Raw genomic sequence first — 12345 nt, forward strand, 5'->3', positions numbered from 1 at the left:
AGGGAGTTATATATGCCACCCGCCTTTCCTCCTAGTGCAAGCCCACAACAAGTCAGGACAGTCTCATGTAGTGTTAGCCAGAGGACGTGCATGCTGGCTTTACTTAGAGCAGCTTGTGTTGTACTGAATATTTAGGCCACGTTTTCCTTCACATGGTGTCCTTTGATCCAAAGATATATATGAACTGTGCAAATTACCTGAACTTGGAATTTTCCCCAAGTACCACTTCACATTTCTGAGGAACAGCATCGCTGGCAGTTCCAATTTGTGATCTGAAAGAGGAATTAGAAATAAGAGTTGCTGTCCATTCGATAAGGTGCCCTGATGGCGTAGGGGGTTAACTGTGTTGGGCAACAAACCACAAGGTCAGCTGTTCGAGCCCACCAGCTGCTCTGTGAGAGAAAGATGAGACTTTCTGCCCCCGTAAAGATGTACAGCCTCAGAAATCCACACAAGCTTCTACTCTGCCCTACGGGGTCCCTATGAGTAACTATGGACTGTCTGATAGTGAGTGTGGTCCAATAAATAGAGATTCAAATGCTCTGAAACCCAAAGTGGGTCTATTAAAAGGAAAAATGTCCCAGTCTTGTTACAAGACAGCACCACTTCTCTATCTGGGCACAGGAACACGCTCACCCATCACAGGGCCATCACAGCTGCGCTTGGACGTCCCTTAAAGCCTCATTCTTTGTCACGTAGTTCTTATCTTTTTTGTCTTAGCCTGCAACTGTGGGTCTGAATTCTAATCATATTTAAAACTAGAATGATAAGTTAATAAATTAGTAATTCAGACTAATAAGTTAGTCTGGATTAATAGCTGAAAATCTAGTGGAACACCATATATCTGAGCAACTAGAGCTGATGTGGCCTATCCAGTGAAATTCTCTGAATAAGCACCCCAAATAACCCCAGGAACGGGCCTGAAAAACAAGACCCCAAGGGAAAAAACAATTTTTTTTTGGTTGGTCTGTTTGCTGAGTATGTGTTTGTACATTTTATTATCCTCCCTTCATGTACCATGCTGCAATTATGCTTGTAAAATTTATTTCCTGTTCACTTTTCAAATTTTATTTTTGTAATCTTATCATTTGAAAGCTAAATGATTTTGGTGATCTTCCATCATTCCGGTCATTTAGGAGAATGATACACCATTTAATCTCGTGGTTTATATAAGAGCATAACAATTTTGGGTAAAGTGCAGATGCTTTTAAATGCCAATATTTCATGTTCTAGGATATTGGTACGGTATTGAGCTTGAAAAACCCCACGGCAAGAATGATGGTTCAGTTGGAGGTGTGCAGTATTTTAGTTGTTCGCCAAGATACGGAATATTTGCTCCCCCATCCAGAGTGCAAAGGTGAGTAAAATGGGATGGGTAATTAGTTGCCTCTTGTCATTTGCTGTGGTTTAGGTGAGACGTGTGTTCACTGTGGCTCCAGCCCTCCTAGAAAGGGTTAACCCGCCACCTTCTTCAGGGAAACGCCCTGGCTCTGGAAAGCTAAATTTGCTTTGCTGAGGATTTGCAATTTTAAAAACCTCCTTTAGTCCTCATTTGCAAACCCTGTGAGTATGTGTAGGCTATTAGAAGTGGCGTTTGCCGCTAAGAACAGTGAGAGCAGCAAGCTTCATCTGTCATGCAAACAAAAGTAAAAATGCTCCCTGATTGCTTCAGTCACATCCTAACTACATTAAATCTCCTGCCAACAGGCGCCCCATTCATTTTCCTACAAACCTAATGGAACCAAAATGGCTTTTCCCCCCCGATTTCTTTAGTTTTCAAAAATAGTTAGGCAGTAGATTTGGGGGGGAAGTGAAGCTTCAAGGTTTTATATAGCATGTACCTCCTTGGTGTCTCTTCTTAAGATAGTAGACTTTCGAACTAGTTCATTCTGGTGTTAAAATTATAATAATAATAGTAAGTGGTGCAGCCCCCAGTCCTCTTGAGGGCCTAGGTTCCGTTACTTGAACCGACCTCCATCAGATACTGGCTGAGGCTGGTCTGGTGTGCTTCTCCGTCGATCATTTGACATAAGACAGATGATAGATTACATTCGTGAACAGAGATCTCACGGTCAGAAAAGAGATCTAATGCAGGGACCTCTTGCTCCTTTCCAGTAAACCTTGGCTAGAACTGGATGCTCTCTGCTCTGGTTCATGAGCATAATTTCAAAATTCCTGGTTGCATTTTTTTCTTTAACTTTCTATAACTTCATATTTGAGTTTTATTTCCTAGGGCGCCTGAGATAATTTTATTTATTTATATTTTTAGTGCAACCTTGTGCCGTAGAGGTTGTTACTGCCTCGTGGAAAGGTCACTATGTGTCAGATCCAGTTTCTTCCGTGGGTTATTTTTCTCATTAAATCATTGCATGCATTTTTTTGTGTTCATTTTGTTCTATGATGTATGGGATGTGGTTCTTTTATTGATGGTAACATTCCCTGTGATGTATAATGCTGTATAATTCATGGCATGACTTCATCTCCACATTGCTTCATTGGATCCTAAGATCTAGTCAGGCAAAGAGGAAAATAGCAGGAGCTTGGACAAATATTTGTTGAGCATTTACTAAGTAGAAGACTATCCCACGGGATTTGTATGTTTACCTGGCTCATGTGCTGAAGAGGAGCCCCTGGTGGCATAGTGGTTACAAATTGGGCTGCCAACAGAAAGGTCAGCAGTTCAAAGCTACCAGGTGCTCCTTGGGAGAAAGAGAGAGCTTTCTACCCCTGTGAGGAGTTACAGAAATCCCCAGAGGCAGTGCTACACCGTCCTACAGGGCCCCTCTGAATTGAAATAAACTCGAGGGCAGGGAATTCTTTGTTAATCTCCTGAAGACAGCGAGGGTAGGTTTTATTATTATTAGTTCCATCTTGTAGATGTAGAAGCAACATTTTAAGTGATAAAATAGCTTGGCTAAAGGACTCCCTCAGCCCAAGTTTCTCTATTTTCATTGGTTTTTTTTTAAAGTCCCCCACCCCACCATGTGTTTTAGTTGACTTTGCTCTTTCCTGTGGTCATTTTTCTTTATGTAAAGAAAAAGACATAATAGCCGATGAATGGCACTTGTGCCGGGACCAAGCTTTAAGTGCTTTACATGCAATAACAAACAAACAAAAAGCCCCATAGCCATCACAGTTGAGTGCATGGCCACCCCAGAGGACGGCGCAGAACCGCCCCATAGACATGCAACTCGCATGCCCCTCTGCAGCGAGCCAGCACCACGGCTGGACAGGAAAGGCAGGCCCAGGGCAGAATTGTGCGTGGATGGTGCTCATACCAAGGTGCACAGCCACCAAGGTCGGGGGTCTGGCATCTGAATGTGCCCACTTCCCCCCCCACTCTGGAATCGTGGAAAGAGTCCCAGTGACTCTCTCTAGGACCTTGATCTTATAAATCACTGATGTGGGAGGGGGTGGGGAGGGGGGAGCCCATGCCGAGTCGGCAGTCAGCTTTCTTGTGTTCTCCCACGTCAGCCTATCTTCATTAACGCCCCCCCCAACCCATCTCTTAGGCGGTGTGTTGTCTCCCAGCTGTGGGGGCTGGGCTCACCTCTTCATGTTGGACTGCCCTGAGAACATATGTCAAGAGGGTTCAGATAACTTGCTGTCCAGTTCAGTGCCCTGTGTGCCGGAACGGCCCTGGGCTCTCTCTTAGGCTGTGCAGACACGCCCGTTCTCCGTGGCTCCATTGCTCTTTCTTGCTGTGTGTGGAGCACGCCTTTATTTATTTGTTTATTCTCTCCTATTTGATCTTCTTTAAGGTGGTTCATCTAAAGCAGGGGTTCTCAACCTTCCCCATGCCGCGAGCCTTTCATACAGTTCCTCATGTGGTGACCACCCCCAACCATAAAATTATTTTCGTTACTACTTCATCACTGTCACTTTGTTACAGTTATGTTTTCCGATGGTCTTAGGCGACCCTTGTGAAAGGGTCGGTTGACCCCACCAGAGGGGTCGGGACCCGCAGGTTGAGAACTGCTGATCTAAAAGCACCCCCTCATCTCCCTTACAAGAGACAGGGCTCGGTCTCCAAGTGAACTGCTCTCCCGATCCAGCTGTCTTCCGTCATGTTCTGATTGTCTCATTCATCCTCAAATACTATTAAGTATCTTTTACTTAGCACTTTGTGCTGCGCTAAGCGTTCTATAAGCAAATGAAACAGACAGTCTCTGGTTTGGGTGGGCTCTCATCGAAACCGGCATTGGAGGTCTAAGAGGGAGGAATGTGCAACCAGGGACAGGTGAGTGAAGTAGCCACCAGCCACGAGCTCACCTTGCTGCTCAGTCCCTCCTCTTTGCGTCTATAGCTGGCCTTTTGTCCTGGTGGCTTTTCCTGACAGTTTCAAATTGTGCCCCCAACTACCTCCATCGCTCCATTGTGCACCTGCCCCCTGTTTCTGTATGAGTGTCAATCGCGCCTCTAACGTAGTCTTATGTAGAGGGACGCAACACACTCACGGAGCAGATCCGAGGCACCCTGACCGCTGTGGCAGCACCAGTGTATACTGCCCAGGTTGTCTTCAGTAAGGTAGCATTCATTTCCTCACCTTATCACTAGTACTTATCACTAAGGAACCGATCAGTTTTGCAGTTATGTTCCCGTCCACTCTCTCTCACCACCTAATTCTCTCAGCCCTGTTCACCCAACCATAGTCTTTGCCTCCACCAGCCGCGTATCATGTAAAAAGAATTCACACGAATTGCAGGGTGAGTCTGCAGATACCACAAGGATGTCAGGAGTCCGTGCTGGCGAGAGGGCATGCTGGAGGGAGTGACTGACAAGCGAAGGCTCACAGGTTGAGATTCCTTAACAGTTGAAGGGAAACAGTGAGCAGGGAAAAATGGGTTCATGATTGTGCTTTGAGTCAAGTAAGTCAAGGATGTTGACCCAGGTTCATCAGGTTCATCATCTTCTGTCCAGGCTCATTTCTTCCCCATTTACTCAAAGAGTTAGGGTATTTTCACAATGAAAAGCAAACATTTGGTAGGGATAATACCGAATAAACTTATTCTTTAAAGTTTCATCTGTAAAGAGACAATACCAAGGCACTAACCCTAGGCCTCTCTTTTAAGAGAACTCACTTTACGTCGACCTTCTTTTCAGTATTCATGGTCCCTGAGAGCAAAGGTCCCCCTCCCCATTAGGAGGAAGCGCACTCCTAGCTCGTGGTGGGTACGTGCTCCATGCTCAACAGAGGTTTGGTGAATGAATGAGAAGCAGATAGCGACCAAGCGGGGTGAGGACCCCAGTTGAGAGCCAGTCTTAACTCTTAAGATCAGCTGTGTCTGACGAGATGTGCATCATGTGTTTGTTCTGTCCGTAGACTAACAGATTCCCTGGATACTCTGTCGGAGATTTCATCGAATAAGCAGAATCATTCTTATCCTGGTAAGATGACCATTTTGTATGCCTGATAACTATTGCTTTTGCTTCTGTTTATTTACAAGCGTTTATTGTAAAATAGCTATGCATGTGACCACTGTACGAACTAGATCTGTACACTGCACCTAATCATGAAGTCAACATCCGTTGCCCCCTCCCTAACCGGCTGGGGGTGAAAGTACCCGAGTTTGCTCCCCTGCTTTCATCTACCTCTGTCTTCTTCACACACCCCAGCCTCCCATGACGACAGGCTCGCATTTTTAATCACTCACTCTCTGCTTTTCTTGATCACCCTCCCACCCATATGGTTGATGGGGCTTCAAAAAGTTCACGGGAAATTTCCATGTCTCCCCACAAAGTTTCAAAACCCCCTTCTAGACTGATCCACAAATAATACATGCTTAGTTTTGCCTGTGTTTCTCCTTAGTGTTTTTCAGCACTACGTCAAAACATGTATCCATTCATTTGGTAGCGGATAGGCATATGGGCGGTGCCTTATTTTTTATGATGAAAACTGGTGCCAGACCTGTCCAGCGACACAGGTGCAAATGTATCTCCCAGGTTCCCGGGCAGAGGGCCCGTCTCTTCCACCTTTCCCTGCGGTGCCCACCCCTTTGCCGTGCCCACAGCCAGCAGCGGTGGCCAAGAGTCGATTGCTCTTCCCCTCACCATCGCTGGCACTGCTCCGTCGAGCAGCTTCCCCCAGCCGGCCCGGTGGCTGCAGCCCGTGCGTCTCGGAGATTGGGCATTGTGTTGTCCACACTGCAAAAGAGCTTGAGCCTGTTTTCGCGTCTATGGGCCAGACAGGTTTCCCTCTTCTTGCCTGTTCAGATGCCCTGCCCATTATCTACTAAAAAGTGTGTCCTTATCTTGTCCGTGTGGAGGCACCATGAGACAGCGGGGGTCCAAGCATCTTTTAAACCGTGCGGGTCAGTAACTTGCCTTTACAAACCTGGGTGCCGGAATACAGCGAACATGCCATTCGAAGAAGTGCCAGATGTCGAATTCAGCGACACAGCACACCCACCTCGCTGTTCAGCCATCTCCGCTGTCCATTTCCTGAAGTTTCTCATCACCTCACAGAGAAACCAAGGGCCCCTTGGGCAATACATCACCACGCCCTTCTCCCCAGTCCCTGCTAACCACGTACTTTTGTTTCTCTACGTTTGTCATTCCGGTTTGTCCTGGAAGTAGGGCCTTAGGATTTTGGCCTTACTCGGTATCATGGTTTTAAGGCTCATCTCTGCCGTAGCACTTGAGGACGTTGGTTTTCCTTTTGGCCGAATCGTGTTCTATTGTGCGGATGTGGAAGGAGCCCTGGTGGAGCAGCCGGGTAAGCACCGAGGTACTCACTAGAAGGCTGGCACGTGAACCTGCCAGCTACTCCGCGGGAGCAAGATGAGCCCATCTGTTTCTGAGACTCCCTGGCCCAGTCTTACCTTGTGCTGTCGGTGGCTGAGCACAAGTGGGAGTTGGCTGGGTAGCAGCAGGCTTGTGTCCTCTGTGTGCACCACATTTGGTGTAACCACCCAGCTGTTGAGGGACACTTGGGCTGCTTCCACCTCTTGGCTCCGTGAATACTGTTGCCGTGAAGCTCGGATGTTCCGTGGGGACTAGTGTTGTGTCAGTGTTCGGTGTAGCAAGGATCGTTGTCCGGTTTGGAGTTTTTCTTTAAGGCATTCTTAATTTTTAAGACCAGCATTAGCAATCCAATCCCTTACAGTTTGTATTTTTGTTTTATAAAAGCTTTTCCCCAAAAAATAGATGTCACACACATTCTTTTATTATTGCCTTCTCAAAGTTGTATAGTTTGCTTCTCAGACGTCGGTTGTCGATCCGCGTGCAGTTGGATTTCGTGGATGGTGAGGATGATGTCGCTTTCTTCCTATGTGGACAGCCACCTGTCCGAGGGCCGGGCCTCGTCTCTGGATCTGCATCTCGCGGGCACGAATAACGTGTATCACGGCTACGTGTCTGGCCCCTCTCTTCTGCTCAGTGGTCTGTTCTTTGATGCCCTGGACCTCCCTTAATCAGTATGGATTTCTAGAAAGCCTGGATATGGAGTGGATTAAGACTTCCTCCGAGCTACACACCGGACCTCGCTGTGATTCTTTGGCAACGTCTTCGCTCTGCGTGGCTTTTGTTCTTCCACATACATTTGGAAGCGGCTTGTTAAGTTCCAGAACACCCTTTTGGGATCTTTGTTGCAACTGCAGTGAGTTTTCAGATGCCCTTGAGGAAGATCGATCTCAGAATTGTTCCTTTCCGAAGACGTGCCCTGCCTGTTTGTGCAGGTGCTCTGTAATAACCTTCGGTGAAGGCTTAGATGATTTTTTTCCAGAAAAACTTTGCCTTTGTATTTATAGTTTTAAAAAACTTTGTATTTCTAGACTTATTCTTAAGTACTTTATGGTGTTAGTGATATTATAAGTGGGATCATTTAAAAATTACTGTTACTGTTGTCTTGTAATGAACCTTTTAATATTAATTTTTAAAGAGTCAACAAGATTCTTAGACCTTCTTATTCCCATACTTTATCTATACATTCTATTGCGTGCTTTAAAAATGCTGATAATGATATCATATACAAATAGTGTCAGGTTATTTATTTTTTCATTTTCTGCTCTGGCCCCGGTGTCTTGTCTGTGTTGCCGTGTGCTGGCTTGCCACAGGAGTGGCAAAGCTTGCCAAAGGGTGTTCCTCTGGTTGGTTAGTGGGCAGTGTTCGTATGCTACCAGCAAATACGATGAGGCTTTTTTTAGATTGATATCCTTTATTAACTTTTTTCTAAGACTTAAAAAAAAGTCATGAACCAAATTTGAGGGAATTCTTTTGTTTCTGCCTCTAAAGAGATGTTTTTATGGTTTTCCGCTTTAAGTACTTTAATATAGTAAATTATATTATTTGATTTTCTATATTAAATTAACCTCGGACTTTTCAGACAAACCTAATTTGGTTGTGCTATCTGTATCTATGTCTAACTCTCTCTGTATTTATTTATTTTAAATTATGGCTGATTTGGTCTTCTGATATTTCAAATGAAGATTTCAAAATCTGTAATGGATAGTAAAAAGGATCTATAGTTGTTTTCCTTAGTATAATGCCTTTGTCTTGTTTCATGTCAAGTTTGTGATTTTTGTTGTACCGGCAAACTGATTTTGACCCACTGGGACCTTGAAAGACAGGGTCTCCTAAGCTGAAATGTACATGTAAACAGGTCGCCACCTCTCTTTTCTTGCAGAAACGGGTGGGTTCGAACCACCAACGTGTCGGTTAGCAGTCAAGTACTTAACCATTGTGCCACCAGGGCCCCGTCCGCTCCTGCTAACCTTACAGAATAGGCAGGGAGACTGCCTCTCCTTCCTTCCTTTCCCCTCTGTGTGTTGGAAGAGCATGCCTATTCTCTAGTGGTTAGGTGTGATTCTTGAGATATATCTTAGAACCAGTTTATTAATTATGCGATTTGTGAATTTTCGGCTTGACTTGATTTTTGTGAACTTTTTATTTGCTTGATCCATCAGTCACTAGAGAGAGAAACATACAGCACTCACATTTTTCAGTTTTTCTTTTGAGATCTTGGAAACATTTGCTTTGTATGCTTTCAACTACATTTTTAGATGCTCGTGAGTTTAGAATTATTTGCTTCCTTGTGAGTTGCTTGGTGACTCTTTTCATACAATAATTCTTGCTCACCTTACATCAGCTCCCTCTTGGCTCACTGTCTTGGCCTAATGCATTTCCCATCCCTTGACTTCTAACCTGTCGGAGTCCTTGTGTTCTTGAAATATTTTCTAAATAAAATACACAGTTGTGCTCTTGCCCTGTGGGGTCCTTATGGGGTGGAATCGACTCAGTGCAGTGGATTTTGGGTTTGCTTTTGTCTTTAATCTGGTCGGGCGATGTGCCTTTTAACACACACATGCTTCGCCCAGTTGCCTTTCTCCTAATTACTGACATATTCAGATTTACTTGTACTCTCTGATTCGGTTTCTGTGTATTCAAAAACGTTTCGCTACTTAATGGATGTGGTTTTTTTCTTGTCCTTTTTGGGCTTTGTTCTGGTTGTAGTCTACCTCCAGTCTGCTGAAGTTGATCTGTCTCTCCCTTTGGGTGGCCCTTTAAGCCCTCTGTTTCTTTCTGTAGCTCCACTGTGCCGCTACATCTAGGTAGAGCGTTCTTTTACTTGTCCTTTTTCAGAAATCATAGGTCTTCTTGGAATTGGTACCTGTGATCAATTCTGTAAAACTCATATCAAATATTTCTTCTCCTCCATTTTCCTTATGAAACTCTGATTACTGCTTGGTTTGTCTCCCACTCTGCTTCTCAAGCTGCTTCCACATTTTCACAGCCTTGCCTTTTTGGACCCCATTTTCAGCGGCATGTACTCTGCTTGATCCAACCACACACATGTATATGTTTTACCTGTACATTGCGAGTTGACAGGCTAGGTCATCTGTTTTGCATTCAACAATTCATACGTGTTCTGTTTCCATTCAGTTCACTGCTGTAGCCCTCTCCATGCACCGTCAGCCTCTCCCACTTCCCATCCCCTGCTTCCGTTCCTCTGCTTTTCCTAACCCACCGAACTTTGTCCTTGGGTGAATGGGCCCCCTTTGATCCTAGGTGGTTGATTATTCCCATACTATTCCAATACAGAGGTGAGTTTCAGTCCCACACCCGAAGAGAGTGTCCTGTGTGTACCACCAAAAGTCGGGTCTCTTCTGTGACTTTGAGTTTAGTTCCACATGGTTGTGTTCCATCTTATCTGTGTGGACACGATGGAGTTATGCTGCAGTTAAGGTCGTGTGGGCCGGCGTTTGTGTGGTTCATGAGTCCATTGGATGTTATTTTCGCATCTCTTTCTACGTTCATCATTCTTCTTACTTCTAGATGCGGAGAGACCAGTAATGGCCGCTCACAAGCTTTTAAGACCCCCGTCGCTGCTCACCAAAGTAGGAGGTAGAACGTGGTCTTCTTGAACTACGTTATAGAACAGAAGTTGGTGACCCATGAGACTGTGGTCTTGATCCCCCCCAGGGCCAGTAACTCATTCCCTCAAGATGTTTGGTGAGGTCTAAGAAGCTTTCGCAACCTAGCCCATCACATTCATGGATATTTTTACAGCAAAGACAAATACATGTGTACAGATGCCCTCTGTCAGATCTGTATAGATTTATTCATGGGTCTACTTCCACTCGCCCACAACCGCATTGAGTATACAGCAGTGTCAACTCTTGCTGTACATTGCCTTCCCCTTCATCCAAATTAACATCCTCTACTCCCCAACCCATGACTTCCCTTCCCCCTTTTCCCTTCTCACCATTGAAAACCATCAAGGGAAGTTTCTTTTAATGGGAAAACCTTTTCTTGACTTTTTATAATAATGGTCCCGCACAGTATTTGCCCCTTACTGATCAACTAACTCTATCCAGTGTGATACCGTCCGGCACCATCTAGGTCAGGGGTCCTCAAACTTTTTAAACGGGGCCAGTTCACTGTCCCTCAGACCTATTGGAGGGCCAGACTATAGTTTTAAAAAAAAAAGAAAACTATGAACAAATTCCTATGCACACTGCACCTATCTTATTTTGAAGTAAAAAAACAAAAGGAGGAAAAACACCCGGCGGGCCGGATAAATGTCCTCGGCGGGCCGCAGTTTGCTTCGCAGACTCATCCGTATTCGGTGATGCTCGGTAAAGGTCGCATCGTACCCCACTACGTGTGTGCACCAATGTTGAGTGTCTGTTCTTCCAGCAGTGGGCGTTCGGTTGTTTGCATAGTTCTGTGATGAACACGGGCAGGCACATATGTTTCACAAGCTCTGGTTTCTCTGGAATCTACACCAAGTGAGGGATTGCTGAGTCATGGGGTATGTGTGCTCTTAGTTTGATTCCGGAAGCACGCTACCGCTTCACACATGGCCGCACCACGTTACTGGTCCACCAGCAGTGTGTGGAAGGTTCTGTGCAAGCTCGCCGCCATCTGCTGTCTGGTCGTCTTCTGAACTGTGCTATTAATGGTGGGGGTAGGTGACAGCTCATGTTTCAAGTTCGCATCTCATCAGTCTGCACCTCCTAACTGGCTGGTAGTTACACACGGGCTGATGTGATCCGCGAGCTCCCCCTTCAAGAGAAAAAGGCAGTTCGATTTGGTTTAGTTTAGAGGGGCTCATGACTGCAACTATTTTCTCCTATGTTTGGTACATTCGAATATCTCCACGGGGAAAGATAACAAAAGATAGCATGTAGTAAAGATTACAAACTTATGATTTCTCTGTTCTCTTTCTAACATTAACTTCCATATATAGGTTTTCGGAGAAGTTTCAGTACAACAGCTGCTTCTTCCCAAAAAGAGATTAACAGAAGAAATGCTTTTGCCAAGTGAGTATTAAGAAGCTTTAGGAAAAAAACAACAACAAAAGACGCCTTTCAAGATGAACATGACAGTTGAGTCTGTGATGGAAGAGAAGAGGGGTTTTGTATCTTTTACAGTGCTTGGTAGATTTCTAACATTTAGGAGAAGAGGTGTGATTGGGTGTATGAGAAGAGTACTTCCTCCCTCCTTTGCAAGCTCAATTAAAAATGCCACCAGTGACTAAAATTAGTAGGCCCATATTTCTCCTCAAAGATGCTAGTGCTATTAATAAAGGTGGGAGTGTTTGCATTTGGTGTTCCTGATCAGGGTAGTCTGACTTTGAGCTCTTCCGTTGCATCATTGGAGAACTGCTTGAATACTAGCAGCAGTGCCAGTAAGGACCTGTGGTTGCCTGTGCCACATGGTGGCTTCTGACTCATAGTGGTCCCACGAGCAACCGGGTGAAACACTGCCTGCGCCTTCACCTGCCCCACACCCTTGACTAGAGGTGAGCTCAGGGTTGCAGCCACAAGGTCAGTCCAGCTTGCTGAGGGGCTTTCTCTGTGACCCTCTACTTCACCATGCACGATGCCCCTTTCCAGGGGCTGC

The 12345-nt window shown here is 45.3% G+C and overlaps 1 protein-coding gene across 3 annotated transcripts in view; it reads left to right on the top strand.

The window, feature by feature from the left end:
• CLIP4 (CAP-Gly domain containing linker protein family member 4) overlaps window positions 1-12345 on the top strand; it is a 53000-nt gene that overhangs the window by 36270 nt on the left and 4385 nt on the right. For all 3 annotated transcript variants that reach the window (XM_004711100.2, XM_045287043.1, XM_045287044.1), the window contains 3 exons: window positions 1234-1357; window positions 5324-5388; window positions 11690-11762. In XM_004711100.2, coding sequence (XP_004711157.1) covers window positions 1234-1357; window positions 5324-5388; window positions 11690-11762 — 262 coding nt within the window. The remainder of the gene's footprint in view (window positions 1-1233; window positions 1358-5323; window positions 5389-11689; window positions 11763-12345) is intronic.

The sequence above is a fragment of the Echinops telfairi genome, unplaced genomic scaffold (genome assembly GCF_000313985.2).
Source record: "Echinops telfairi isolate 266 unplaced genomic scaffold, ASM31398v2 ScPeMD7_10;HRSCAF=50, whole genome shotgun sequence".
In the NCBI taxonomy this organism is placed as follows: Eukaryota; Metazoa; Chordata; class Mammalia; order Afrosoricida; family Tenrecidae; genus Echinops; species Echinops telfairi.